The sequence below is a fragment of the Eschrichtius robustus genome, chromosome 4, assembly GCF_028021215.1.
Source record: "Eschrichtius robustus isolate mEscRob2 chromosome 4, mEscRob2.pri, whole genome shotgun sequence".
Taxonomy (NCBI): domain Eukaryota; kingdom Metazoa; phylum Chordata; class Mammalia; order Artiodactyla; family Eschrichtiidae; genus Eschrichtius; species Eschrichtius robustus.
Window position 1 is genome coordinate 150,641,355 of NC_090827.1, and position 27,258 is coordinate 150,668,612.

At 56.1% G+C, this 27,258-nt stretch overlaps 2 protein-coding genes and 1 long non-coding RNA gene across 6 annotated transcripts; 2 read left to right on the forward strand and 1 right to left on the reverse strand.

The window, feature by feature from the left end:
• The first annotated feature begins 149 nt into the window (after positions 1 to 149).
• On the forward strand, positions 150 to 20,597 carry NOP14 (NOP14 nucleolar protein). The gene is made up of 18 exons (XM_068543522.1): positions 150 to 470; positions 2,848 to 2,982; positions 3,480 to 3,621; positions 6,798 to 6,940; positions 7,803 to 7,937; positions 8,651 to 8,773; positions 9,556 to 9,687; positions 10,430 to 10,688; positions 11,512 to 11,642; positions 12,219 to 12,304; positions 13,191 to 13,326; positions 14,544 to 14,645; positions 15,181 to 15,334; positions 16,778 to 16,937; positions 18,877 to 19,024; positions 19,536 to 19,654; positions 19,801 to 19,956; positions 20,159 to 20,597. The coding sequence occupies exons 1-18, from the start codon at positions 276 to 278 to the stop codon at positions 20,256 to 20,258; spliced, it is 2,556 nt and encodes an 851-aa protein (XP_068399623.1). The 5' UTR covers positions 150 to 275; the 3' UTR covers positions 20,259 to 20,597.
• LOC137764385 (uncharacterized) lies at positions 17,053 to 22,841 on the reverse strand. Its single transcript, XR_011073970.1, has 2 exons — positions 22,059 to 22,841; positions 17,053 to 20,231 (listed from the first exon to the last, which is right to left on the reverse strand). It is a non-coding gene; the product is annotated as an uncharacterized lncRNA (long non-coding RNA).
• On the forward strand, positions 21,919 to 27,009 carry MFSD10 (major facilitator superfamily domain containing 10). 4 transcript variants are annotated; one of them, XM_068543540.1, is made up of 13 exons: positions 21,919 to 21,991; positions 23,436 to 23,653; positions 23,755 to 23,851; positions 24,091 to 24,194; positions 24,500 to 24,658; positions 24,742 to 24,903; positions 25,166 to 25,274; positions 25,393 to 25,504; positions 25,763 to 25,871; positions 25,964 to 26,054; positions 26,184 to 26,231; positions 26,310 to 26,399; positions 26,596 to 27,009. In XM_068543540.1, exons 2-13 carry the CDS (start codon positions 23,480 to 23,482, stop codon positions 26,709 to 26,711), a joined length of 1,371 nt encoding a protein of 456 aa, XP_068399641.1. In that variant the 5' UTR covers positions 21,919 to 21,991; positions 23,436 to 23,479; the 3' UTR covers positions 26,712 to 27,009. The 4 variants fall into 4 exon arrangements, with proteins under 4 accessions (XP_068399641.1, XP_068399642.1, XP_068399640.1 ...); XM_068543541.1 differs by lacking the exon at positions 21,919 to 21,991 and adding an exon at positions 22,089 to 22,188; XM_068543539.1 differs by lacking the exon at positions 21,919 to 21,991 and adding an exon at positions 22,901 to 23,011.
• Positions 27,010 to 27,258: the final 249 nt, after the last annotated feature.

The window sequence follows — 27,258 nt, forward strand, 5'->3', positions numbered from 1 at the left end:
CGCGGGCCAGGACCGCTCCCAGAAGGCCCCGCGCGGGGCGGAGGCGGCGGGGCGCGAGCGCGGCCTGCTGGGAGTTGTAGTCGCTCAGCCTGCGGGCGGGTAAGCTGAGCGGGGGCGTGTCAGTATTTTACCCAACGTTCCTACGTCTCGCTGGCTCAGTTATCGCGAGACGGGGGTGGCATTCCTAGGCTGCTGGGCCGCGCGTGTCTCCGGAGGGTGCCTGCGCTCTGGCTGCCACTTCCTCGTCAGCGCCCTGAGGTGCGGCGCGTGTTGCCATGGGGAAGGCCAGGTCCGCCGGAGCGCGCGGGAGGGCCCCCGGGGCCCCGGCGGGCGCTCGGGGCGGCCGGGCGAGGCCCAGCGCCAACCCGTTTGAGGTGAAAGTCAACCGGCAGAAGTTCCAGGTCCTGGGCAGGAGGACGCGCCACGACGTGGGGCTGCCCGGGGTGTCGCGCGCGCGGGCCCTCCAGAAGGTGAGCGGGGCGCCGGGCCCTCCGGGGTGGGTCCCGCCGGCCCCGCCTGCCAGCCGGGACTACCCGCGGCCCTGCTCCTCGAACCCCTGCGGCACCGCGGGGCCGCCGGCAGGCTAGGGCGAGCTGCGGACTTACTTCTCGGTGCCTGTTTCCCCTTCTGTAAATCTGCCATGATGGTGGTACGTACATCCTAGGGCTGCCGGGAGGATTGGAAGCGTCCGCTTAGAGTCCTCGGGACAGCGCCTGGAGCAGTGAGACGTCGTGTGTCGTGTATGCCATGTGTCAGCTGGACTGTTTTCATCTTCGTGTGTCTGCTTCCGCGTGGGCGGGGACAACATTCCCCTGCAAAACCGCCGTCCCTCCTTGGAGACCCACACACAAGTCCAACTCAGGCAGAGTTCCTCACTTCCGCGCTGCCGCGGCCCCTGTGCGAACCTCTTACAACCTGCCCTCGTTGAGACTTTGAGCTCTGCTGGTTAGGGATAGGATAGGGGATTACATGGGATGTTCAGTAGATGTTTGAAGAAGGAATGTATCGCTCCTTTGAAGCGCACAACCTTGTCCCTTGCAGGGTAACTGAAATGTTGCCTTCTTGGAAAGTCTCATAGCCTCCAGCTTACTTGTGCTTACGGTTCCAGAGTATTCTGTACTTTCAAATTCAGTTCGGGTGACATTCTCTATGCAGCTTCTGAGACATGCTCATTGGTTTGTTTAACGATATTTATTGTTACTCTGAGGAGGAGACATTAGTAAGTTAGTGAACAAATTAAAGCACAGAAAAGTCAAGTAAATTTCCCAAGGTCACAGAGCTGGTAAAGGCTGGGGTTTGCACTGGGTTTGGACACATGTGAAGCCTTTATGTGCCACTGAGCACTTACGTTTAAGCTGTGTTCTAGCAGGTGGAGAGGTAAAGGTAAAGTAACACCTGGCCCTGCCGTCATGGGCTCATAATCTGTGTCTGTGCCACAGCATGTAATCCAGTTGATCTTTTTTAATATATAAATTTATTTATTTTATTATTTTATTTTATTTGTTTATTTATTTTGGCTGAGTTGGGTCTTTGTTGCTGCACGCAGGCTTTCTCTAGTTGCGGCAAGCGGGGGCTACTCTTCGTTGCGGTGCGCGGGCTTCTCATTGCAGTGGCTTCTGTTGTTGCGGAGCACACGGGCTCTAGGTGTGCGGGCTTCAGTAGTTGTGCCATGTGAGCTCAGTAATTGTAGCTCACGGGCTCTAGAACGCAGGCTCAGTAGTTGTGGCGCACCGGCTTAGTTGCTCCACGGCATGTGGGATCTTCCCGGGCCAGGGCTCAAACCCGTGTCCCCTGCGTTGGCAGGCGGATTCTTAACCATTTCGCCACCAGGGAAACCCCAATTGATCTTTGAATTGAATCAAACATCGTCCTTATTGCAAGGAGCTGGCAGTAGTAGTAGACGAGACAAACTTACAGCCGACTCCGATGCACCCCTGCATCACACACCCCAGGGCGGGCTTGCGGGGGCAGATGTGGGGATGGGGATTGCATGGGCTCCAGAATAGACATGTTTTCCTTTACCACATAAGCCTCAGTTTTCTCATTTCTCCTTAAGGGCCTGAGGTAGGAACTGCCATTCTTTACCTTTTACAGGTGAGGCCGTAGGCGCTTCCCAAAGTCCTCGCTGGGAGGTGGTGCAGCTGGTGGGATTCTGAGTCCTCACTCTCGACTGCACCTCCTGGGCATCACATGCATGTCCATGAATGACCCAGAAAGTGCTGAGAGTATTGGTTTGGGGCTACACGTAGATTTTACCAATAGACAAATACACAAATACAGAATCTGCAAATAACAAAGACTGACTGTATATACACATGATGGCACGTATATAACAAGCAAAGAGAAGATAGGCAGTGCTGCTGCAGTCTGTGTCTGTAATTGATCTGACATCGTCATTGACATAAATGGCCTCTCAGCTCATTGTTCCCTGCTTCCCTTACTCAGCTAGAACCTGAACTCCTCTGGCTTCTTCACCTGGGTGGAGTGACCTCTGCTCTTTTTTTGGTTGTCATTTTACTTTAACCTTTGGTCTTAGGCGTGGAAGTACTAACACACACCCTAGTGAATCCCCTGGTTCCAGACATCATCCTCTTTGCTGCCGTTGTATGGCGGCGACCCAGGTTCTCCTCGGTAATTGAGATCAGTCTTTCCAGCCAGTAGATTGGCGTTTTTTGGACTGTTTGTCTCAGTGGCCTGAGGCGTAGAAAATGGCATTTTCCAATTCATTAGAGCCAGCATTGTGTCCCCTTGTGGAAGCACCTCCCCTCTGGGGACTAGGACTGCCAGGCCATCAGAGCTCAGAGTTGCCAGGACCCATGAGAGATTGTTCTATGATCTGTTTTTCAGCGCACCCAGACTTTGCTAAAGGAATACAAAGAAAGGGATAAGTCCAACGTATTTAGAGATAAACGCTTTGGAGAATACAATAGCAACATAAGCCCAGAAGAGAAGATGATGAAGAGGTTTGCTCTGGAACAACAGGTATGGAAAACAGTCTTTTGCTGTAGTTTTACACGGAAGTCAAATACAAGGAGAAGGCCGTTTCCACCTTATTTGTTTATACGTTTGTGAGTACACAGTGGGTGGGTCTTCAATCGTGTATCTCGCCTGTCTAGACCAAGGGGGAAGCAGCCTCTTGCACATACCAGTTAGGTGGATAAATACCTTAACCAGAGTGCCCGGCAGTGACGCGTCCTAGGGTTCTGGACTAAACTGCTGCCTTCAGCTGGGTCGAGTGGATATGGAGCATTCCTGGTGGGTAGAGCTGCTCGATTTCCCAGTGCCTTAGGGTGGCCCATTAATTTATTTACCTTCTGTGGGTTCTGTTTATATCCGAATCGTTGCTCAAATGACCCAGAATAATCTTAAAGCTGCATTGTCACATTGCACAAAAATGGGAAAAAAAATAATTCTTTTTTTGATGTTAAATGGATGTGGAAATTTTAGGAGACTGATTTTCGTTTTTTCTATTCTGTCAGCGACAACACGAAAAAAAAAGCATCTACAACCTAAATGAAGATGAAGAACTAACTCATTACGGCCAGTCTTTGGCAGACATTGAAAAGCATAACGACATTGTCGATAGTGACAGCGACGCCGAGGACCGAGGAGTGCTGTCGGGTGAGGCCTGGGATCAGGGGCAGTCTGCTTAGCACTGACGTTCTCTCTGCCCTGCTTGGACACCTAGAAGATGCAGGTGTAGATCTTCAAGAAGGTGTATGTGTAGATAAGGTAGACAGACAGCCTTCTGTCTGTCTATCACAGAAAGCACTTCAGTATCCCTCCTCTTGTTTGAACTTCACCCCAGCTCATTTCACCCATGAGCTCAGAGAAACAATATGATTTGTCCAACCCGTGAGTCAGAGTTGTGGGTAAAACCCACCTCACTGACCCCTAGGACAGCTCTTCTGTACTAACCCACAGTGCTTTGCTACCACTGTTATCAGTTCTGACCCAATGTGTGTACTAACAGTGTTTACTTAGTTCTTTTAGTCTTTGTTTACTCTGGAACTGCTTATGACAGTTTTGTGGGGGAAGTAACATTGAGCTTCTTCTTTTTAATTTCTTTTTTAAAATTTATTTATTTACTTATTTCATTTTTGGCTGCGTTGGGTCTTCGTTGCTGCACACAGGCTTTCTCTAGTTGCAGCGAGCAGGGGCTACTCTTTTGTTGCAGTGCACAGGCTTCTCATTGAGGTGGCTTCTCTTGTTACAGAGCACGGGCTCTAGGCGTGTGGGCTCAGTAGTTGTGGCTCGCGGGCTCTAGAGGACAGGCTCAGTAGTTGTGACGCACAGGCTTAGTTGCTCCTCGGCATGTGGGATCTTCCTGGACCAGGGCTCAAACCCGTGTCCCCTGCATTGGCAGGCGGATTCTTAACCACTGGGCCACCAGGGAAGTCCTGAGCTTCTTATTTATAGATAATAACGAAGCAGATTAAATTGTGGCATTAGTTAACACTGATATACAACTGAACTGAGTTAGGACTCGGTTCAGGTCTGATCATCTTGGGCCCTTCTATAAAGTTGGGGTCATGTCGTAAGTTCGCATCCTTATAAGTTAGAATATCCTCTATTCAGCATCTTCAGAACAAAGCTGCACAAAACTAAAACTGACTCAGCGGTTTTTCTGGTGTGTGGAAAGCCACGCCGTTAAGCCCATGCCTGCCTTTTGGTCTGGGTGATGGGGGGGCAGAAGGCCTAGGAATTAGGGTGGCCTGTGGTTCTGTCCACAGCACCGGGAGGTAGACCACGACTCTGCTGAGGCTTCGTGGTTGAGGAGGGAACATAGTCATCTTGAGGGCCTTTCTCTTCGCACTTTCCGTTGTTCAGGACTTTCTGTGCACGCCTCGCTTTAAACATGTTCACCTTCACTGTGACTGAAGGGGACTGCCATGGCACCTTCATGTTCGGCGGCCTGGTCATTCATCACAAGGTGTCGGCCTCGGCCTCGTTGGTACGATAGGCTGTGACGGTTGGCTGACGAGAGGAGAAGTTGGATTCCGCTTCTGCCAGGTGTTGGGTCCTGGGGACTCAACTGTTTATTTGAGGTTTCCTATCCTCCTCTGATCTTTAGTATGAGCTCATCAGAATCCAGGTAACTTGCACACTTCCAGGTAACCTCTTACATTTGAAAATAAATATATTTGCCGTACCTTTTAAAATGGATCATTAGGAAACATCCTATTTTGTTCAGCTACATAATTTATATGTTCTCCTAGATTAGGAGAATTTCATCTTAAAAATCAACCCTAATTTTCTAATTAAATCCTATCATCAATATAAGCACACTGACGGATTTTTTTTTTCTTCTTTTCTCCGAGAATCCTTTTTGGAATCTTTTATATAATACCACCTCGTTAGTTAATGTTTTGTAAATTTTTATTTTCAGAAAATATTGTAAACAATCTTGAATTAGTAGAATGCTAAATGATAGTGTTTTCTAATATGCTAAACTTTGCAGGAAGCAGAGGAATCACTCATTCACTGATCCATTTATTCAACAAATACTGGTTTATGTGCCAGGCAGTGCTCTTGGTTCTGGGGAAATAGCAGTGAGTAAAACCTACCTGCAGCTCAGTTTTCTGGGGAGACCCAGACAATAAACTAAATAATCACTAAATCCCTCAGGCCAGTCGGAAGTAGAAGTGCTGTGGGGGAAATGAAGTTGGGGCGGTCTGGGACACGCCAGGTAGTCCTGATTAGGGTCACGAAGGAGGTGGCGGTCGTGCAGGCCTCTGGTGGTGTCACGGTCTGGGACCAGCCAGGAGCCTGGTAACTGGAGGGGGCGATGGTACAGACAGGTGGGCCAGGCCCCTAGGGCCATGGGAACGATTTTGGCTTTTACTCAGGAACAGGAGCCGGAGGGACTTGAGTGGGGAAGGACAGAGTTGGCTAGGGCAGGCCAAGAGGTCTTCCTGAAATTCTCTCGTAGGCACGGGAGGTGGCGAGGAAGCAGGATGAGCAGGGGGGTTTGGGGTACCTGTCAGACAGCCCAGGGGAGGCATCAGGAGGGCAGTGGGGGCCCGAGTCCACAGAGAGCCTTCCCTGGAGGAGGGAGCTGTTGCCCAGAGGAGCGAGCGTTGGCCTTTAAATCGGGCCAGAGTCCACTGCAGGGGGAGCGAAGGAGGCATGATGGGGGTGGCGGAGCGCAGGCGCGGAGAGCTCAGCGCAGACGGCGGGGTGTGGGCCTGACGGGGTTAGAGGGCTACAGGCAGGAGCTGTTTCTCTTACTGGATGAGATCTGAAGTCAGTTGCTCAGCATCTAAGCCTCTGTTTTCTCTTCCAAGAAATTGGATTTTTTAAAAGTTTCTTTCTATTCCAAAATCGATGAGTCCCAGTGTTTTGTTTCTGTCTTCTTCCCTGGTAGCTTGGGCAGCCTAGGAATCAGTGACTCTAGTTGCTGGCTCCGCCGCCTGCCCCCAGGACTTTCTGTGAGACACAAGGAGGGTGTGAAGTGGCCCTGGTCCTGGCACGCCCTCTTACGACTCAGGTGCCAGCGTTTGCGCATCTTCCGTGAGGCGTTAACACATTGGAAAAAAGGTTCTTGGTGTTTCCAGTCACTTGGATCACAGCCGTTTGGTCTTTTTATGCCTCTGGGTTTTCTCGGAGGGGCTCATCTTGGGGGGTTCGTGTCGCTGTGCCTGTAGTCTCACCGGCCGTTGTGGGTGAGAGTTTTCTCTTAAACATGGAGTCCCCTCTCAGGACCGTGCTTGGAGAAACGTTGGCAGAGCGACTGCAAAACCCACTTTGCAGCCGGGCCTGGCTTCACAGAGGGGTTTTCTGCTCTTTGTCTGCAGCCGAGTTGACGGCGGCCCATTTTGGAGGAGGTGGCGGGCTGCTTCACAAGAAGACCTCTCAACAGCAAGGCGAGGAGGGGGAACAGCCAAAGTCACGCAGAGAGCTGATTGAGGAGCTCATCGCCAAGTCAAAGCAGGAGAAGGTGCGTCGATTAACGTTCTCAATGTGGAGCAGCCCCGTCCTGAGACACGCTGCTAACGCGTTTCAGGTTTTTTCTCCCTGTGCATTTTTAGGCTGTATTTATTAATATTTTCTATGGATTTAATAAAAGCATTCACTTTGAATAGGAATACAAAATGCATTTTAAATTTCATCAAGCATGTACTTCCTTTTTTTTTTTTTTAATTTTATTTATTTATTTATTTATTTTTGGCTGCGCTGGGTCTTTGCTGCTGCGCGTGGGCTTTCTCTAGTTGTGGCGAGCGGGGGCTACTCTTCGTTGCGGTGCGCGGGCTTCTCATTGCGGAAGCTTCTCTTGTTACGGAGCACGGGCTCTAGGCGCGTGGGCTTTAGTAGTTGTGGCTCGCGGGCTCAGTAGTTGTGGCTCGCGGGCTCTAGAGCACAGGCTCAGTAGTTGTGGCGCACGGGCTTAGTTGCTCCGTGGCATGTGGGATCTTCCCGGACCAGGGCTCGAACCCACGTCCCCTGCATTGGCAGGCAGATTCTTAACCACCGCGCTACCAGGGAAGCCCCAAGCATGTACTTCTGATGGTTTCTTGTGGTTTTGGTTTTGGGGTTTTGGTTTTGGGGGAGGGTTGGTTTTAGTGTTTTGGCACGTATCAAGAGTCGCAAAACATCACTGCTTTTGCTAACGGCAAACTGCTCAGAGCATCTAGGAGAGCAGTTTTACAGCATGAATTCGTTCTGCGTGATGGGATCCTGAGATGCTAATTTCTCGTGGCCTCTTTTCCTGTTGTCATGTTAAGCTGAGCGGTTGTCCAGTGGGGCCTGGACACCTGCTGGAGGCCGGCAGTAATGGGGTACGTTCTGTTCTTTTTCCCCAGAGGGAGAGACAGTCTCAACGAGAAGACGCCCTTGAACTCACAGAGAAGCTAGACCAAGACTGGAAAGAAATCCAGACTCTCCTGGCCCGTAAAACACCCAAGTCCGAGAGCAGAGGTGGAAAGGAGAAACCCAAGGTGGGGTCAGCACCTCACAGTCAGCCCGGGCTCACGACCATTGACCCAGCCTTTCTCTGCAGAAGAGGGGGAGCCAGGCATCTGTTCTCCCTTTGAGAACTTAAGTTTTCTGTTAAACTTTTATATTGAGGTATCTGACGTGTGTTACATCAGGGTGGAAATAGACTAAAAGTTACTTCACTATCTACTCCAGAATAATGAAAGTAAAGAAAATGGTTGTTTCTTGCTATGAGAAGACTTGGTATGTGAACTGATACATACGTTTACTTATTTTTCCTTCTGGACAATATTTGGTTCCTACCACATTGCTTTTAGTCTAAATTGTGAGAAAAGGTGCATTCGTTTGAGTTGCTGGTTTCTAGAAAATACTTGGATTTCACCAGATTACCTTGCCGTGTGGCCGTCTGCACATCTGTGAGTCGATCTTACTGTTGCTTCCCCCAAAATCCCATTTGGGGGGCTTAATGCCTAGATGAGCAAGGTTTAGTTTTCTTAAAGCAGATATACCTTGAGAATTTTCGAGGAGCAAATAGTTGTATATGACCTAAAGGCGTCCTCGAGACTGATTAGAACAGGCCTCTCTCACACAAGAAGAAAAGGCTTAGGACGTGGTTTAGCTTCTTCCGTAAGGATGTCCAGCCACGACTGGGATGTGCAGGAAGCTAGTTATGCAGGTCTTTCCTTTAAAAAAAAATGTCTTCTTTCTGCCCTAGCCTGACGCGTACGACATGATGGTTCGTGAGCTCGGCTTTGAAATGAAAGCACAGCCCTCTAACAGGATGAAAACGGAGGAGGAGTTGGCCCAGGAGGAGCAGGAGCGGCTGGAGGGCCTGGAGGTGTTTGGGGTTGGGGGGCAGGGGGGCGGGGGCAGTGCCGCTCTGGGAAGCGGCTACGACCACAAAGACCCTTTCCACTTTGTTTTGTTTGATGGGCTGAAGGTGTGCTGTGTTTTACCAGTGGAATCTTTTTAGCCTCTAAACAAGTTTATGTTTGTTTTACTATATTTTTAACTATAAAAGGAAAAAAAATACAGATAATACCCAATATAACAAATTAAAAATGACTTTCTTTCTAATCCCTTTACCTCAGAACAGCTGCTAGTGATATAGTGCACTACCTTCTCACCTTTCTTCTCTTAAAGGTTTTTAAAATTTCCTTACGTTACAAAACAAAAATGAAGTAGAGGCATACTGTCATGCATCTGGCCTTTTCAGTACCCCCCTCGTGGGCCGTCTCCTGTGGCCATTGCATGGTTCAGTGGGACAAAGTAGCTGAGCTGCTTGCTAAATGGCATGCAGACCTCAGTGTAAAGCGTCCTGTTCCTCTTCTGGGGCCTGGTGGTGAGTGAAGCTGACGGTTGGCCACCATCATTTGGCCAGAAAGCCCTCAGGGTAACAGCTTTTCCTTCCTTGTGACTGGAACATATTTCTGCCGCAGTATATTTATTTTTGTTAAATAAGTCTTCCACACGATGCTTGCCAAGGGTTTGCATGTCTGATTGAAGACTGAAAGCAGAAGGCAGGCCTGAAGCAGCTGCGACGGCTGAGGGAACCTGGAGCGTGCGTCCCCGCCACATGCTCACAGCACAGCAGACAGCTTTTCTCTCTTGCCTGCTCAGGCTGAAAGACTCCGGAGGATGCTTGGAAAGGAGGAGGATGAACACATTAAGAGACCAAAACACACGTCGGCGGATGACTTAAGTGATGGCTTCGTACTAGACAAAGATGACAGGCGTTTGCTTTCTTACAAAGTAAGATGTTTGCTTTCGTTTCCTTTTTTTTTTTTTAATTTAAAGGAACACATTTCCTGGTTTTTCACTTGATAGGTTTACCACAGATGGAAATTGTGAGTCTTTTTAGAAACAGTTTCTCTGCGGCTCTTTCTAAAGCTGGTGAGGTTTTTCAGTCCCAAGCCCCATTAGCTCTATACCCCTCTCCCCTTTCAGAGCCTCGGCCCTGCTCGGGGCAGGAAGACAGGAGGGGGTCCGGGGTCTCGAGCAGAAAGGTTTCCAAGACGGGGAACTGGGTGCTCGCAAAACACTGGGTTATCTGGGGGAGTTGTCAGGGGTCACCCTCCGGTGTTGAGGTCCCACCACCTCCGCGTGCAGCCCACATGCCAGGAAGCCCCCAGTGACCCAGCTGCTGCCCAGCCCCACGAGCAGCAGGGCTGCCAGGCGCTCAGAGCAGCCGGAGCCCATCCGCTGGGGCGCCTTCCGCATCCTGCTCCCCGGCAGAGACAAGCCCTGCCCAGGGTCCTGGCGGCAGGGCGTGGGGACTGCGGTTCCCAGGCCTTCAGCCCCGTGACGTGTAGCAGCCCCGAAGGAGGTGGGAAAGAGGCCCACGCCCGTGGACAGTGCAGCACCGGGCCGCGTGTTCCTGGCAGACAAGTTGCATAAAGCGTCTGTGCGTGCACGGCCCTCAGACACGGTCACAGGCTGTGCCAGCTGCTGTCCCTGAGGAGTGATGCCCCTGGTTCCCGCGTTCTGTTCCCAGGATGGGAAGATGAACGTCGAGGAAGAGCCAAGCGGGGAAGCCAGTAGCAGTGAGAGCGAAGAGGAAGAGGGCAAAGGCTCGAGCGCGGGGGACCCAGAGGAGAGCGATGGCCCGGACGGCCCCTCGGGCCTGGAGTCTGACGTGGAGAGCAAGGACGAGAGCGAGAGGACCCAGGAGGAGCGGCGTCCGAATGCTGGGGAGCGGTCGACAGCCGATGACCGGGAGACTGCCAGGGCCGAGCTGCCCTATACGTTCGCAGGTAGGCAGACAACTGGGGAGTGGCCGCAGTGACCTGGTGGCGTCTGCCTGACGGGCTGCGCCATGGAGTGGGACAGGGTGCGGGCCTGGACACACGGGCACAGCCCGTCTGTGCTGTCCTGGCTGGCAGACAGGAACGGTCATCCTTCTCCGCGACGCCCCTGGGATCTGACCCGAGTGCTGCTCTGGGCAGCACGTCAGCCTCTGCTGTGTGACTGCAGCAGTCCTGCAGGCCGCCGGCGGGGGTCCCTGCCGCTTCACAAGTCGGCCCATTGTGGGCCAGGGTGGCCGCGGAGCCGGGCTCAGGCCTCGTGACGTGGCACGTAGCACATGGTGGGCTGCTCTGTCCCACGTGCTCCAGTCCGCAGGCCTAAGCTGTCCTGCGACTTGAGGGTGTTTCCAGAGTGGTTGAACCGGCGGGTGGAGCTGGCTGCTGTGCTCGCGGGGCTCCTTCCAGCTTCCAGCCTGTTCTGAACGGTCCCAGCGGCCACCCCGCCCGTGCACTGTCCCCTCCGCCCTCCCCCTGTCGGGCATTGGCGGGATTCTGCCTGGAGGGGAGCTTGGGGTCATTTCTTTGTCGAGGCTGGTTGCAGGCAGCCCAGTTCCCTCGAGCCTCACCCTTGGCAGGCATGCGGGCACACGTTAGAAGCAGTGTGGTAATTACACAGAATGAGTGTTTCCATAAAATAGGTGGAACTATTTCTTTGGGTGAAGTAAAAGAAGTTCTATTACTTAATTTGTGTTCAGTTTTTATCTCCGTTACCAGAAATGTAATTCTCATTTTACAAGTTAAGCGTGCAGTGTGTTTTGTATTTTTTTGATAGCTCCCGAATCCTACGAGGAATTGAAGTCTTTATTATCGGGAAGATCGATGGAAGAGCAGCTTTTGGTTGTGGAGAGAATTCAGAAATGCAACCATCCAAGTCTCGCAGTGGGAAACAAAGCAAAACTAGAAGTACGCTGGAGCCGTTTGTCTGCAGTGTTGGGAGTGTCGGGGAAGAGCCCTGGTCTGTGTGGGCGTCGTAACCGTGAAGCTGGTGGTCCCAAAGTGCACCCCGTGCTTACGGCCGCGAGATTTCACGGTGGGGCGCGGGTGGGGGGGCAGAGAGCCAGGCCTGGACGTGCGTCAGCTCCAGGGCCCACGGCAGGCCCAGGAGGAGGCCGCGCTGTTGACCTCAGTTTACACTGAGTCCACCTCGCGCACCCGTCACGCAGCAAAGCCAGGCTTTGGGGAAAGAGGTAACTAGGGATGTGCCTTGTCCTCTTTGCGTAAAGGCCGCACGTTTACCGAACGAGGCGCCGGGCCGGGCGCGCTCCTGGTCCAGGACTGAGGTGTCGCCTGCCGGCCGAGGCAGCACACACCCGGACCCTGTGCTCTTCGCTCCTGTGGCTGCCTTGGGTCATAGGCCCCCATGGCTGGCCCTGAGGCCCTCGCCCCACGCGGTGCGGGGGCACAGCGGGCAGGGCGTCCTGTGCCGCGGCTCCGTTCTGGGCTCAGCCCTGAGCTCTGGCCCCAACCCTGTTCCTGCAGAAACTGTTTGGCTTCCTTTTGGAATACGTCGGAGATTTGGCTACAAGTGATCCACCAGACCTTGGCGGAATCAATAAGTTGGTTGTGTAAGTGAAAACGGGGTGCGTTATCTGGAACGTGGGGCTGAGTTGAACAAATTTTGTGCCTTTTAGTAAAGTCATAAAATAACTTCGGAGTTATTAAGGCAGCCTTACAAATGGGCCCACAGCTCGCACAGCTGCGGTGATTTCCGTACGCCATCCTGCTCCTAAGTCATGTTGACGCGATGCTCCCGTCGCCCTAGAGATGGGACCTGTTTTTAACTGCAAACGAATTGACTTTAAGACAGTAGGGCCCCTTCAGGTTTATTTATATTTGACGGCTAATTTTCTGTTTCATTCGCCCGCCTGCTGCTGTCCTGCACGGGGGCTCGGGCCGGGCTCTGCGCCAGGCCCCGTGAGAGCAGAGCGGCACGGTGGCTCCTGGCCCCGTGGTGGCTGGAGCGGGGCGCAGCGGGCAGGGTGCTGAGTTGGGAGGGTCTGCGAGACCAGGCGCCTGGTGGTACCCTCGGGCTGGCCACCTGCACACCTCTCTGCCCCGTGCCAGCCTCTGCCCCCAGGAGTGCTTGGGAGGCACCACTGGGTTCAGGACTGTCAGCCACGTCTGGCCCTTAGAATATGCTCCCCGTGCTGTTACTTGTATAAACAGAGCTACTTCTGCCACCGCTACTGAAAAGTTATGACCAGGTTCTTAGCAAATAGCAAAAATGAATACAGGTTATTATAAAACACTATTAGGAAAACTACCTGGATCACCGAGACGGCCAGCCAGGTGTCTGTAAGAGGAAAAGTGCATTCATCCAGGGGCTTCCAGCTCTAGCTCAGTTGGCAGGTGACTTCACAGGAAGATGATAAACGTGGGTGGTTTGAGGGGGTTTTCTATGTTTTTGTTACCTACAGACATTCTCCCCTGACTTATGTCTCTGATTAACAGGCAGTTGTATAACCTTTGCCAGATGTTTCCTGAAGCTGCAAGCAGCGCCGTGAAATTTGTCCTCCGAGATGCCATGCACGACATGGAAGGAATGGTTGAGACCACAGGCCGGGCGGCCTTCCCGGGCCTGGACGTGGTAAGCCGTGGGCGTGTCTCATCCAGCCATTGACCTGTGGCCACCAGCCGTCCAGTGTGCTGCCATGGCACGGAGGGGCTGGGGGCTTCGAGAGGGTGGTCTGCCCCAGAGCCTCCACAGCCATCTGGAGGGCACACTGGGCCAGGCCTGGGAGGACTGCTGACCTGTTAACAACTAGCTAACGTGTGCTCAGGAGCAAAGTTGCTGGTTTGATTTCTACGTGAACGGTGCCGTGTTTAGTCTTGATGGCAAACCCGGGATGTATTTTCCTGAGGACCTGAACCTGTGGGCTGGTTGCTCCACCTGCTTGTGCACAGCGACCTCTGACCTCTCTGAGGTTTCTGACCGTTTGACGACAGCCGTGGGCCGTGTCGTCAGCTCTGGTCACTGAAGAAATACCGCTCAGTCCGTTCCATTTTCTGGTGTTCGTGTTGAAATGAACTAACGGCGACTGGCAGAAACGTAAAAGTCCAGCTTTATGTTGATGGGTCAGTACACTCCTCAGGAAGGCACCTGAGCCAGTGTCCGCGGCCTCGGCCCCTTTCTCTGTGTGACCTGGGGTAGGTGGGTGCCCGAGCTGTGGCCGAGGGTATCCAGCCTGCCTCCCCGGAGCCTGTCCCCGGCGAGGAGTAGCAGGGAGGCCAGTGGGGTTGGCAGGCTGCCCAGGCTTCAGTCCTGGGCTGCACGGGCCTGGCCTCTCTCCTGGCTGTAGGCGGTAGTGATGGCTCAGTGGTACCTGTCCCATAGGCTGGCGTGAGGATGCATGAGATGATGTTGTTACTGAACCAAATTGGGGTCCACCCTTGCCCAGCGCGCAGCAAAGCCAACCGACTGACACCGGGTTGTGGGGAAGGAAAGTACCGCGTTTACTGCAGGCACCCGTCAAGGAGCACAGGCAGCTCGTGCTCAGAAGACACGGACTCCCTGATGGCCTTCGGGGAGGGGTTTTAAAGGCAACATAAAGGGTGAGGGTCACAGGTTGTGATCGGCTCGTGGACTTTCTTCTGAGTGGTTGGTGCTGAGGTGACAGGGTGATGTTTCCGGGATCTCAGTATCAGCCATTTGGTTCCCACCCGTCTGGGGTCTAGTGCTCATGGGCAGCCTGCGGTCACCATCCTCAGTGGGTGGTGGTCTTAGTTTCTGCAGAACAGCTCAAAGATATGCGTCAGGTTGTGTGTTTCCCTTCTTTAACCCGTGTGATGGCGCTTTCTTTCCAGCTAATTTACTTGAAAATTGCTGGGATATTGTTTCCAACCTCTGACTTCTGGCATCCGGTGGTCACGCCTGCACTGTTGTGTCTGAGCCAGCTGCTAACCAAGGTACGTCTAGGACCTCCCCATCAGAGCCAGCCCTCCTTGGGGCTGAGCAGGGCCGTGGAGACTGACCCTCCTTGGGGCTGAGCGGGGCCGTGGAGACTGACCCTCCTTGGGGCAGGAGTAAGAAAGGCTCGTCAACAAGGCTTGCGTAGCAGCTCCTTCCCAGAGCTCCCGGACGAGGTGGCAGAGGGCGTGACCCCAGAAAGCGCATGAAGGCATCGTGTCTGATCTGGGGTTCTGTTCCCCTTTTGGCTTTAAAAGTCCAAATAGCTCCGTTTTCCTTGAGGGGGCGTATGATCGGTGCCCACTTGCTGTGGTAATTATCAGTGTTCCACTCCGGAAGGGTGGGACCTTACGATCACAGAGCTCTTTGCCTGATTGCATCTCGCGCCTCAATCCTGCCTTGCGGGGCGGTGCTCCCCTCCGTGCAGAGGAAGGTCGGGGCCTGCGGCCCCCCGCGGAAGCCAGGCTGTCTGCCTGGCGCAGTGTTCCGAACGTTGTTCCCAAGTGGACGCTGTGCCCTGTGTTCCTTTGCCAGTGTCCCGTCCAGTCCCTCCAAGACGTGGTGAAGGGGCTCTTCGTGTGCTGCGTGTTCCTGGACTACGTGTCCCTGTCCCAGAGGTTCATACCTGAGCTTATCAATTTTCTTGTTGGGATTCTTTACATCGCAACTCCCAACAAGCAGAGCCAAGGTGAGTTGATTCAAGGCAGTGTTTTCAAATATATTATACTTTAGAAATTTTAAAACTTTTAATAGTAATTGGTATTCATTGTAGAAGGCTTAGGATATGGGAAAGTTAGAAAGAAGACAGAAAAATCTCAAGTCTATCATCCAGAGTAGCACCTTTTTTCCCTCTGTGTGGATGTATGTATATACCCACATTTTGAAAAAAATCAGGATCCCACTTTCTCTGTCCCGCACAGTAGCCCGTTTCCACGTGTGGGGAGTCTGAGCTTAGTGTAAAGTACCCCCCAGATGGCAAGATTAACTACCAGAAATATATAAAATACTGCGATTTACCATATTGACTGTGTGTTGAAATAATATTTGGAGGGGGGGAGAGTAAACAAAATACATCCATTAAGATCTACCTTTTCGTTTTTACTCGTTTTATGTGGCAGCAAGAACACTTTAACTTGCGTAGCTCACAGTGTATCTCTAGGTGGCAGCACCGCTCCTGTAGTTCCTACGACGTTCTCAGTGTTGGAAGGAGCTCGTGGACAGCAGTATTCTGAGAGGGTTTCAGCAGTTGTTGTTCTTCTGAACCATCACACCCTCCCCTCCCCTCCCCCACACAGGATGCCGACACGCCTCCCCACGCTTCCGCCCACTCGCGGCTCCCTCGCCCTCCAGGAGCTGCCCACCTTTGTCCCCTCGCTCCTCCGGGTCTAGAGGGTCTGCTTTCCCGGCCTCCTTTTTCCTTCCCTGCCCTTCTGCTTTCCCCTCGTAACCTCACATGGACACTTGCCTGCGTGTGGCTCTTGCCCCTGATTTCACTGAGCCCCACGCTGTGGGCTCCTCTCTGCCAGCCGTGGGGTGGGCATGGGGGGGCATCCACACCCCAGCGAGACGTCAGGGTGGCTGCAGTGCCGGGGGAGGGGCCCCGGTGGAGGGCACTGGACGCTGGAGTCGGGACTGGCCAGAGGACTGGCTGTCGCCCGTACACCCCCCTCCCTCTGCCCAGCCACCGTCCACCCTGCCGTGCCCAGACCGCACCCGGCCTGGCGCCCTCCCCGGCAGTCCCTTCCGTCTGCTTCGACTGCTCCTCTGATGACGACGGGGTTAAGTCCTGCTCGCTCCCCGGGTCTCTGGAGCAGGCCTTCTCTGGCCTGGTGAACTCTGCACCCTGCCCCACCCCCCCAGCTCTCCTGACAAACCCACCTCACCCTCCTCTGCTTTTCCTTTGTCCGTCGTTTCTTACTGATATTCAGTCTAGTCTGCCCACGGGAGCAGGGGCCTGGTCTGTGCTTGGACTTGGCCCAAGCACCCCTGTCAAAGCCGTCGCTTGTCTCTGGTGGTAAACACAGCGCGTGTTTGTTAAAATGAACTTCCAAAGGCTTCACCCTGCAGAGCCTGCCCTGCGAGCCCGGTAGCCTCGGAGGCCGACTCTGTCCCTGTCCCACTTGGAATCCAGGTTACACTCTGGTGCACCCTTTCAGAGTACTTGGGAAGAACTCAGAGTTGCTCCTGGTTTCTGACGAGGAGGCCACGGCCACGTGGCACAGGAGAAGCCTCCCCCTCCAGTGGGCAGGAGGACTGAAAGCCCAGACTGAGACAGAGGCCAACCACACCAGGTACGTGCGGGCCTGGGGCTCTGGGCCGCAGCGCCACTTAGACCTCAGAGAGGCCAGGCTGGGAGCCAGACGTGACCCAGCACCCAGCCTTGAAGATGCACCCACATTATCTCTGTTCACAGATGAAATGATTTTATACGTAGAAAATCCTAAAGGTTCCACACAAGAGCTACTGGATCTGATAAATGAATTCAGCAAAGTAGCAGGATACAGAGTCAACGTACTAAAGTCAGTTGTATTTCTGCACACAAACAATGAACAGTCTGAAAGGAAATTGCAAAAACAATTCCATCTACAATAGCATCAAAAGGAATAAAATTACTTAAGAATTAGCTTATCCAGGGAGGTGGAAGACTAGTACGATGAAAACTGCAAAACATTGCTGAAAGTAATTAACAGACATAAATAAATGGAAACACATCTGTGTTCCTGGACTGGGAGACAGTCACCTCCAAATACCACCACGTTAGGGGTTAGGTTTCAACAAGGGAATTTTGTGGGGTCACATCAGTCTGTAGTAGTAGAAGTAGAATGAGGAGGGGGCTAGGACTTTTTCTTGTAAGTCCTTCCATTCTCTGATTTTTAAAAAATTATGGTTATTTGAATTTTTTTTGTTGAAATTTATTTATTGTGTTAAAATGCAGATAACATTTACCATCTTAACCATTTTTAAATGTATGGTTCGGTGGCATCTTAAGGACATTTACACTGTTACGGAACCATCACCACCCTCCATCTCCAGAACTTACTCATCTTCCCAAACTGAAACTCTGTCCCCATTAAAGACTAATCCCATGCCGCACCCCAAGCCCCACCGTCCTCCTGTCTGTCTGTGGATTTGACTCCTCTGCTGCATCTCATATAAGTGGAATCACACAGGATTTGTCCTTTTGTGACTTATTTTATTTCACTGAGTGTAGTGTCCTCAAGGTTCATCCATGTTTAGCAGGTATCAGAATTTCCTTCCTTTTTAAGGCTGAATCATACTCCATTGTATGGATGGACCACATTTTGTTGATTCATTCATCCATCCGTGGACACTTGGGTTGCTCCCACTTTTTGGTTATTCTGAATAAGGCTGCTATGGACATGGGGGTACAAGTATCTATTGCAGTTTCTCCTTTCAGTTCTTTTGGGTTTATACCCAGAGACGGAATTGCTGGGTCAGATGATAGTTTTATTTCTGATTTTTTAAGGAACCTCCATGCTGTTTTCCACCACAGCTGTACCATTTTACATTTCCACCAACAGCGTATGAGGGTTCCAGTTTCTTCACATCCTTGTCAACACTTGGTAATTTCTGGATTTGTGATGGTAGCCATCCTCATGGGTATGAGGTGGTGTCTCATGAGTTTGACTTGATTTCCCCGATCATTAGTAATGAGCATCTTTTCATGTGCTTACTGTCCATTCATAATCTTTGGAGAAATGTCTGTTCACATCCTCATGGCCACTTTTCTCCATGAAAAAATAACTTTCCCAGAACGTGTGTTATTTTCAAGGTATATCTGCTTGATATTGGAAATAGTTTTAGTAATTTAAAAACTACAACGGGGTTTGTTTAAGATGAGGGCTCCAGCCATTGTAGTGAGTCAGTTTTCTTGGGTCTCTCCCATGTATATGTGTTACTAAACTTTGATTTTCTTCTGTTTAAAAAAACAAAACAAAACACCGAGTACTCCTTCCAAGTTGTTGCTGCATTTCCCGCAACGTTCTTTCCTATTCAGGGAAGCAGGATGTTTTGTTTAACTCCTGATCCCATCAGCCACCAGTGGCCCGGGCGCCACAGCCGTTGCCCAGGGCAGATGTTTGACCTCAGGGTCCTGCGGCCCAGGACCGCAGTGGAAGGTTTTCATCTTTGCCAAGATGATGGGCTTTGTTGGTGACTGGGAGGGGCCCTTCCTTCCTGTTGCTCTGAGGCCGGGTGTCACCCCTGCAGGCTGTCCTGCCTGGCTGTGTGTCTGGCTCTGGTGCGGCGCTGTGTGACCGCCTATGGCACCCTGCCCTCCTTCCACGACATCGTGCGGCCCCTGCGAGCCCTCCTGACGGAGCACCTGGCTGCCCGCAGCTGCCCGCCCGAGCTCCAGGTGAGGCCTCCCCTGGCACGGCCGTGTCCTGGAGTGGGGGCAGGTTGGTGGGCGTTTCTGTGACGGGTGTTCCAGCGCTGGGAATCAAGGCCAGCCGCCCCCATCAGCCTGGGCAGCGGCTCCAGGCCCCGTGCCCCTCCCCGGTCACTCGGGTTCTGAGGATGGTCCCACTGTCCTGCACCAGGCAACAGGAAGCCGTGAAGGGCGCCTGCCTTTTGGCCTGGGGGCTCCCGTGTACAAATGGGCTGGTCCCCATCGTGTACTCCCCACGTTCCTCTGGGAGAGAACGTTCTGTTCTGTTGCTCGATGGGTCTGTGTGTCTGAAGTCCCGCCAGGCCAGACGCCATGAGGACGCTGCAGGAAGGTGGAAGCTTCTTGAGAGCCGGGCCTTCTGGGCACAGTGGCTCTGCACCTGCCGCCGCGGGGCCTAGGGGAAGGGGCGGCCCGGAGGGGGGAGCTCCGGAGGCCGCGGTGGGCAGGCCCAGCGGTGTCAGCTTTTCTCACGTGTCAGGAGCTGAGTCGGAGCATTTTGACGGAAATGGAAAAGCAGCCGAAGTACTATCGGCCGCTGGTCTGTGAGAAGAGCAAGCCGGTGCCGCTGAAACTGTTCACCCCCCGGCTGGTCAAAGTGTGAGTACGGAGGCCCCCCCAGCACCCCAGCCCCAGAGGGGCCTGGGGAGTGGGGGGGGCTGTGGCTGGGGGCAGCCTTGACCGGAGGCCTGGCAGGCTCTGGGTGCGCAGACCCTGCGTCCTCAAGGCCGGCTTTGTACCTTCAGCCTCGAGTTTGGGAAGAAGCAGGGCTGCACAAAGGAGGAGCAGGAAAGGAAGAGGCTGATCCACAAGCACAAGCGAGAATTTAAAGGTGCCGTCCGGGAGATCCGCAAGGACAACCAGTTCCTGGCTCGGATGCAGCTCTCAGAGATCATGGAACGGTGAGGGGCGACGGGGTCTGGCAGGCGCCGGTGTGGGTGCTGGGCCAGGGTGAGGGCGGGCCGCTCCCCTCGCTTGTCCTCCATCTGTCCTGGGCGGAGTTGCAGGCCCCGCGTGGATGTGAGCTGCTATTGGGTCAGATAGGAAAAAGGGTAAGATGTCCTCCAAAAAGTATCCAAAAATGGGCTTTTTTTTGTTTTAAAGGGATGCGGAAAGAAAACGAAAAGTGAAGCAGCTTTTTAACAGCCTGGCCACACAGGAAGGTGAATGGAAGGCTCTGAAGAGGAAGAAGTTCAAAAAATAAATTATGTTTTATAAATCAGACAAGGAGATGCTATATAACGAACGCCATAAGGGATGCTGTTAACATCAGAGTTTTTTTCCTGTACTTCGCTTCATGTTAAAACGCCTCTCCTGACATACTGCACTTTGGGAACAGGGCCAGGCCTCCCTGGGAGCTACATGCCGATAAACTGTAAATGACCTCTCTTCGTCACTTCCAGACAGTCCTCAGTTAATCACAAGGCTCGGGACTGATGGGATTCAGGCTAATGTTTTTGGTCAACCAAGCATATTTGCCTTCATGTGTAGAATTCAGAGTGTTACTTAACGTTACATAAATTTTCAGTCATAAGTGAAACAAGTTTGCACATAGTTTAGAAATCAGAAAAGAAAGAAATCACCCATAACCCCGGCACCCCAGCAGCCACGATCGGCTTTGCCCCAATCCATACCCAGTCTTGATTAATGCTTTGGAATGCCAGGCCGCTGTGAAGGCAGGAGGGGTTGGGCTGCATCTGCATTGACCCAGGAGGCTTCATAGGGACACAGGAGCCGCCTGCCCGCCCTCGTGGCCCTGTGGCGCTACGGCCTTGCACAGAATGCTGCCTCCCTGCAGGGGTGCAGAGGTGGGCAGGTCCCCCAGCCCCCATGCCCCGCCCCAGTCTCCGAGGGCGAGGCACTGGTCCTCACACCCCAGGTGATGATGCGGCACGTGGCGGAGGCCTCGCCCTCGGCTGGCAGCCCTGTTGGGTGGCCCTAACACATCAAGAAACCCATCCCTGGGACTTCCCTGGTGTCACAGTGGTTAAGAATCCGCCTGCCAATGCAGGGGACATGGGTTCGAGCCCTGGTCCGGGAAGATCCCGCATGCCACAGAGCAACTAAGCCCGTGAGCCACAGCTACTGAGCCCATGCGCCTAGAGCCCGTGCTCCCAACAAGAGAAGCCACGGCAATGAGAAGCCCGCGCACCGCGACTAGAGAAAGCTCGCGTGCAGCAACAAAGAGCCAACGCAGCCACAGAGGTGACCTGAGGTCACAGCCACAGAAGTGACCATGGAGAGATTGGAGGATTTAGCCAGACTGGACATGTGGGAAGAGGGTGACTGATTCTGGCTCCCCCAACAGGGAGGCTGGTGGGGAGAATCGGTAGTTTGATTTGGGGCGCTGTTAGGCCGTGTTGGGGCTCAGAAGGGTGGAGGGACAGGGCCAGAGCGCCCCCTGGTGGCAGGCGGAAGGGACAGATGAAGAGGCCACGTTGGATGAGATTTTTGCATCTTTACCTAATTTCTAGGATTGTTCAGAGATAGGTGTTTGCCAGGTGCGTGGCTCCACAGATCTCGAAGGCCCTGGCAGGTGTCGGGGCCACAAACGGGTCTGGCTTCACCTCGCTGTGTAGGCCTGGCCTGCTGTTAACATCGTGCAGACTCAAGACTCCACCCACACGTAAACTCTCCTGCAGCTGTTGCTGCTTAAATTCGCCAAACCGCTGATCCCGGGGGCCTTGCTACTGAGTTCTGTGGTGGTGGAACGTGCCAGCAACAAGCTGATAAAGCCCCAGCTTTGGGTCCTGGGTCGCCCGAGCATACCCACCTCTGCCCACCCCTGGGCCTCTCCACCCCACTGCAGGCACAGTCCTTGGAAATGTCAGTATCCACGTGGATGGCCCGTCCCAGCCCTGCCTCCTACTCCTTGCAAAGGGGCGTGTGTAGAAGGGGTCGTGGAAGAAGGTGGTTACGAAGCCAGAGTGTTTCCATGTGAGTACATTTGCCGACATATTGCCCAGCTCTTCCTCCCCTCTGCCGCGCGCCCACCAGCTCTTACCTCCACTGTGTCACGTGCAAGCTTCTAAGGGGGGGAGCACGGCTGAGGTGGAAGAGGCGAGCATCCCCCGAGCCTGGATAAAGGAACGCGTGCCCTCCTCAGGGAGAGCTAACACGTGTTCTCTTTGGTCGTAAGTGGAACAATTATACGTTAGGCAAAGTGTGACTGCTTGGATGTTTGAAATTTAGTGTCGTTTTCGGAGGAGTGTATGAGTGCTGAGCTGACGGGGTGGACTGTCCTTCCGGTTAGTTCGGCCACAGACGCCTGAATTTCAAGGGACGGAAGGGAAGCAGGAGGTGCTGCCAGGTCCTGAAGTCCGGAACCTCCAGCTGCCGTGGGGTCTCCCCCGGCGCGGGCCCAGGACCGAGCGCGCCCTGGGGGCACCTGCTCCTCCCCGCTGACCCCGGGGCAGGCGGGGCACCGGAAAGTCCTGACCTCACGCCCCCTCCTCCTCGCCGGCCCGTCCCGGCCGAGGCCCGAGGGTGGGCGAACCCGCGCCCCCGCACAGACGCCGCGTATCTGCGGGTGTATTTTGGACGGAGGCCTCCGACGGGAGTGGACGATCCGAGGAGGGTCCGGTCAGGGTGGACCCCGCCCAACGGCCCTCCGGACAGAACGCCCAAAGCCCCGAGGTCCTCAGCGGGCGGGTCTTCACTCGGGCGCAGTGTCCAGGGGCAAATGGGACTGTGGCCTGTCAGGCGCCTCCGGTTGGATCCCTTCCCGCCGGTAAGCCGCTGCCGGACCCAATATCTGGCCGAGTCACGCGGCCTTGGAGGACCGGCCGAGGCCCCGCCCAGCGGCCGGAAGAGGGCGCGCAGGGCCGCCCACTTCCGACTGGGAGACGCGCCCACTTCCGGGCGGGCGTGGCGTGGTCGGCGTGCGCAGCCCGCTCGCCGGTCCATTCCGCCTTCGTTCGTCCATCAGTCTGTCTCTGCGGAGCGTAGACCCCGCAGGTGCGGGATGGGGCGCGCGACCAGGGGCGGGCGGGTGTCTTGTTCTCCGGCTCGCGGGGCCGCCCCCGCCGCCCGCCCGGGCCTCAGTTTCCCTGGCCGCTCTGCCCGGGACCGTGGGGTGGCGGCGGGGGCGGTGAGGTGCCGGGGCCGCGATGCCCCACCCCGGCCCCTGGGACGGTTGGCCTCCGGGACTGCGGCTTCTTTGCGTAACCCCCGCAGCCTGCGTTTCCTGCTGCCCAGGGTCGGGGGCAGGGTGCACAGAGGGACTCCTGTGTTGGGTCACGGGGCAGGCAGACCCTTTAGGCGCTCGCTGGCTCTTCGCGGGTTGGGGGCGCGGCAGGAGCTGGGGTCAGTTTCCCCCCAGGTAGGTGGGTGTGGGGCTGGGGTGCCCAAACGTGCCCTCGTGCGACGTGCCGTCTTGCAGACCCGCCACACGCTCAGCCAGGCCGGATCGGAGCGGCCCCCATCATGGGCTGGGGAGCCGGCGGGAGCTGCACCCCGCGCCCACCCATCCGCCAGCAGCCGGCACCCGAAACCCGAGTGGTCGCTGTGGTCTTCCTCGGCCTCCTGCTGGACCTCCTGGCCTTCACCTTGCTGCTGCCCCTGCTACCTGCGCTGCTGGAGCGCCACGGCCGTGTGCAGGTGAGCACCCCCAGTCCCGATGCCGCTTCACCCCCGATGGCTGTCCGTTGCTCCAAGCCCCTCAGGGACTCCCCAGCCCGTCACACTTCCTTGTTCTCTAGGATCCTCTCTATGGCTCGTGGCAGCGCGGGGTGGACTGGTTTGCTGCAGCCATTGGGATGCCAGCCGAGAAGAGGTACAACACCGTCCTGTTTGGAGGTATGGTTCCTGAGCCGGGGCTGGGGGCCCACTTGGGTCTTGCCTTCCTGGTCCCTCCCTTCTCAGTCCCAGGTCCTGGTCCTCATATTCTCGCGCCTGGGCACTGTCTGTTCCTTCTCCAAGTGGGGGGTCTTGGGGCCATTTCAGCTCGAGGTCCGTGGCCTAGGAGTGCAGGGCCCAGCATGGTCCGACCCTTGGGGACTGGGCAGTGTGGTGACTGTGACCTCTGTCTCTTCCAGGTCTGATTGGCTCCGTCTTCTCCCTCCTGCAGTTCCTCTCGGCGCCCCTCACGGGGGCCGTCTCTGACTGCCTGGGGAGGCGCCCGGTGCTGCTGCTGTCCCTGGTACGGGTGCCCACAGATGGGAGCCTCTTCCCGCCCACCAGCAGCCCGCTGGCGAGGCAGCTGTGGGCCCTCCACGGCCCCTCGTTGCCCCCTGGGGGTGGTGTTCGGGGGGGCAGTGGCTTCTGTGGCTAAGCGAGGCTGTGCCAGAGCTGCTCCTGCCACGGGGACACTGGGAACACAAGTGGCCCTTGGATGCTCCAGAACAGGGCAGGGTCCCAGGGTGTTGCTTGGGCTTGCTGGCCCCTCTGTGGGCCCCTCCTGGCCTCAAGTGACCGTGCCTGCCCTTGGTCCCCGCCCTGAGGCAGGCAGGCTTGGCCACCTCGTATGCCGTGTGGGCCGCTTCGAAGAGCTTTGCGGCCTTTCTGGTCTCCAGGATAATTGGGGGCATCAGCAAGGGAAATGTCAGCCTGTCCACCGCCATTGTCGCCGACCTGGGCTCGTCTCCCGCCCGCAGCAGGGGCATGGTGAGTGCACTTCAGGGGGCTTAGGGGTGGACGGGCTCCCGGGCCCGGGTCTCCCTGCCTGGCTCAGGCAGTCTTCTCCCCAGGCAGTCATCGGGGTGGCCTTCTCTTTGGCCTTCACGCTGGGCCCCATGCTCGGCGCCTCCCTGCCCGTGGAGACGGCGCCCTGGTTGGCCCTGCTCTTCGCGGTCTCCGACCTGCTGTTCATCTTCTGCTTCCTGCCAGAGACGCTGCCCCCAGAGAAGCGGGTAAGGTGGGAGCCAGACAGGTGCAGGGGCTCGCTTCTGGGGCCTGCGGGGAGGCCGGGCCGCCCGCTCCCGGTGTCCAGACGCTCTTGGGACCACAGCGCCTCCTGGGGCCCCTGTGTTGCCCAACTCCGCCTACCTCCAAAGCCTGGCAGGTGGACTGGGGGCAGGGGCCAAGCAGGTTCGGGTCAAGCCCACCCCCAGGCTGCGAGGCCTGGGGACGCCACCAGCCTCGTCGCAGGCTCCTCAATCCTGTGCCTTCCAGGCACCGTCCATCACGCTGGGGTTCCGAGCTGCTGTTGATCTGCTCAGCCCCCTGGCCCTGCTCTGCTTCTCAGCCGTGGCACGTGGCCCGGACCCGCCCACCGGAGTCAGTAAGGAGCGGGCCCCCTCGTGAGGGTAGGGCTGTGGCTCCCTCGGGCTGCCCAGGGTCCCCCCCCAGCTGCCATCGGGGCCCCCTTTCCGCTGACGTCCCCTTCCGCTGCTCCGCAGGGCTGGGCAGCCTGCGCCTGCTGGGCCTGGTCTACTTCCTCTATCTTTTCCTGTTCTCGGGCCTGGAGTTCACGCTGAGCTTCCTCGTGCACCAGCGCTTCCAGTTCAGCAGGTGGGAGCGTGGGGCCCCTACCGGGACCCCGCCTGGGCACGCCCTGCCCTCTCCCCATCCTGAGGCCCCGCAGCCCCGCCGCTTCAGGGCTGACTCCTACCTTGGCCCGTCCCCCGGGGCCCAGCCCGGGATCCCGGGGCGGGCGGTGCCTCGCGCCGAGAACGGGTGACGCACGGGCCGTCACCCAGGCTGCCTGGCTCTGCGTGCGAGCAGCACGGGCGCAGCAGGGAAGGGGTGCTGACGGCTCGCTCCTCCCAGCCTAGAGCAGGGAAAGATGTTCTTCTTCATCGGCCTCACCATGGCCACCATCCAGGGCGCCTACGCCCGGCGGATCAGCCCTGGCGGGGAGATCGCAGCTGTGAAGCGGGTACGGGGGCTCCCCTGGGCGTGGGGGCAGGCAGCGCCCCGAGCTCTGCGGAGGCAGCGGGGTGGTCCTGAGACCGGCTGTGCTGCCCGCAGGCCATCCTGCTGCTCGTCCCCGCCTTCCTCCTCATCGGCTGGGGGCACACGCTGCCCGTGCTGGGCCTGGGGCTGCTGCTCTACTCCTTCGGTGAGTGAGTGGCCCTGACCAGGCTGGCGGGGGTGCGGTCAGGGGCCGGCGGCCGGGAATCCTGGAGGGTCGCACCCCTGCCGGCCCCTCCTCCAGGCTGACGGGCGCCTCCCTGATGTCCCCCACCAGCCGCTGCCATCGTGGTGCCCTGCCTGTCCTCCGTGGTCGCCGGCTACGGTGAGAGGCCCTTCCCTTGCCCGAGGTCACCCTGGGTGGCCCACAGGCACCTGACGGCCTCTGCCCTTTCCCCCACAGGCTCTCCCGGGCAGAAGGGCGTGGTCATGGGCACGCTGCGGAGCCTGGGCGCCCTGGCCAGGGCTCTGGGGCCCACGGTGGCCGCCTCAGGTGAGGGCTGCGCAACAGCGCTCGGGGAGTGCTGGGCGCCTGGGGAGGCCCCGCCAGGCCAGGGGACTGCTGGCCCGAGCTGGAGGCCACACAGCCCCTGCTGGCCGCCTCGGTCCCAGCCACTGAACCCCCCGGCTCAGCCCCGCCGTCTTGTGGGGCGGGGACCGTCGCCATCACCACCCTGCTGTCTCCGCAGTGTACTGGCTGGCCGGGGCCCGGGTCTGCTACACCGTGTGCGCGGGGCTCTTCCTGCTCCCCTTCTCCCTCCTGCGGAAGCTGAGGCCTCCGGCAGGGACGCTCAAGGCCGAGTAGCTGAGCCACCCCTACCCCAGAGCCGGGCAGCTGACGCAGGGAGTGGGAGGCCTGAGCCAGGACGGCTCCCCGCTGCCTGCCTGACCCCTCGCTCCCTGCCCCCCAGCCCGGGGCTCAGCCCGGCGAGGCCCAGGACTCGCACTTGTGCCTGTGACACTCCTGTGTGGACCTGCCTGCCGGGATCAGACTCCAAAACCTTCCAGGCTTTCTGTTCACTTGTGTCTTTTATACTCGGCGACACACAGGGTATATCAGCCAAGTCTCTGAATGACCAAATAAAGCAGCTGTTTTGTATCAAGTGCCTTTCTCCAGTGCCCAGCTCTGCCTCGACACACCCGCTGCCCAGGGAGACCCCCAGGCACCAGGAGCAGCAGCTGGACACGCGTTACAGCTCCACGGTCCAGAAGAGCACAAGGCTCTGCCCAGGCCCGCTTCCCTCCTTCTGCGCTGTAGCGAGGGGTGGACAGGCCGACGGACCGCCCCCGGGTCAGCACTTACCAGGTGGTACTTGGGGCATGTCCGGCAGACTGGGGAGGAGCGACCCTTC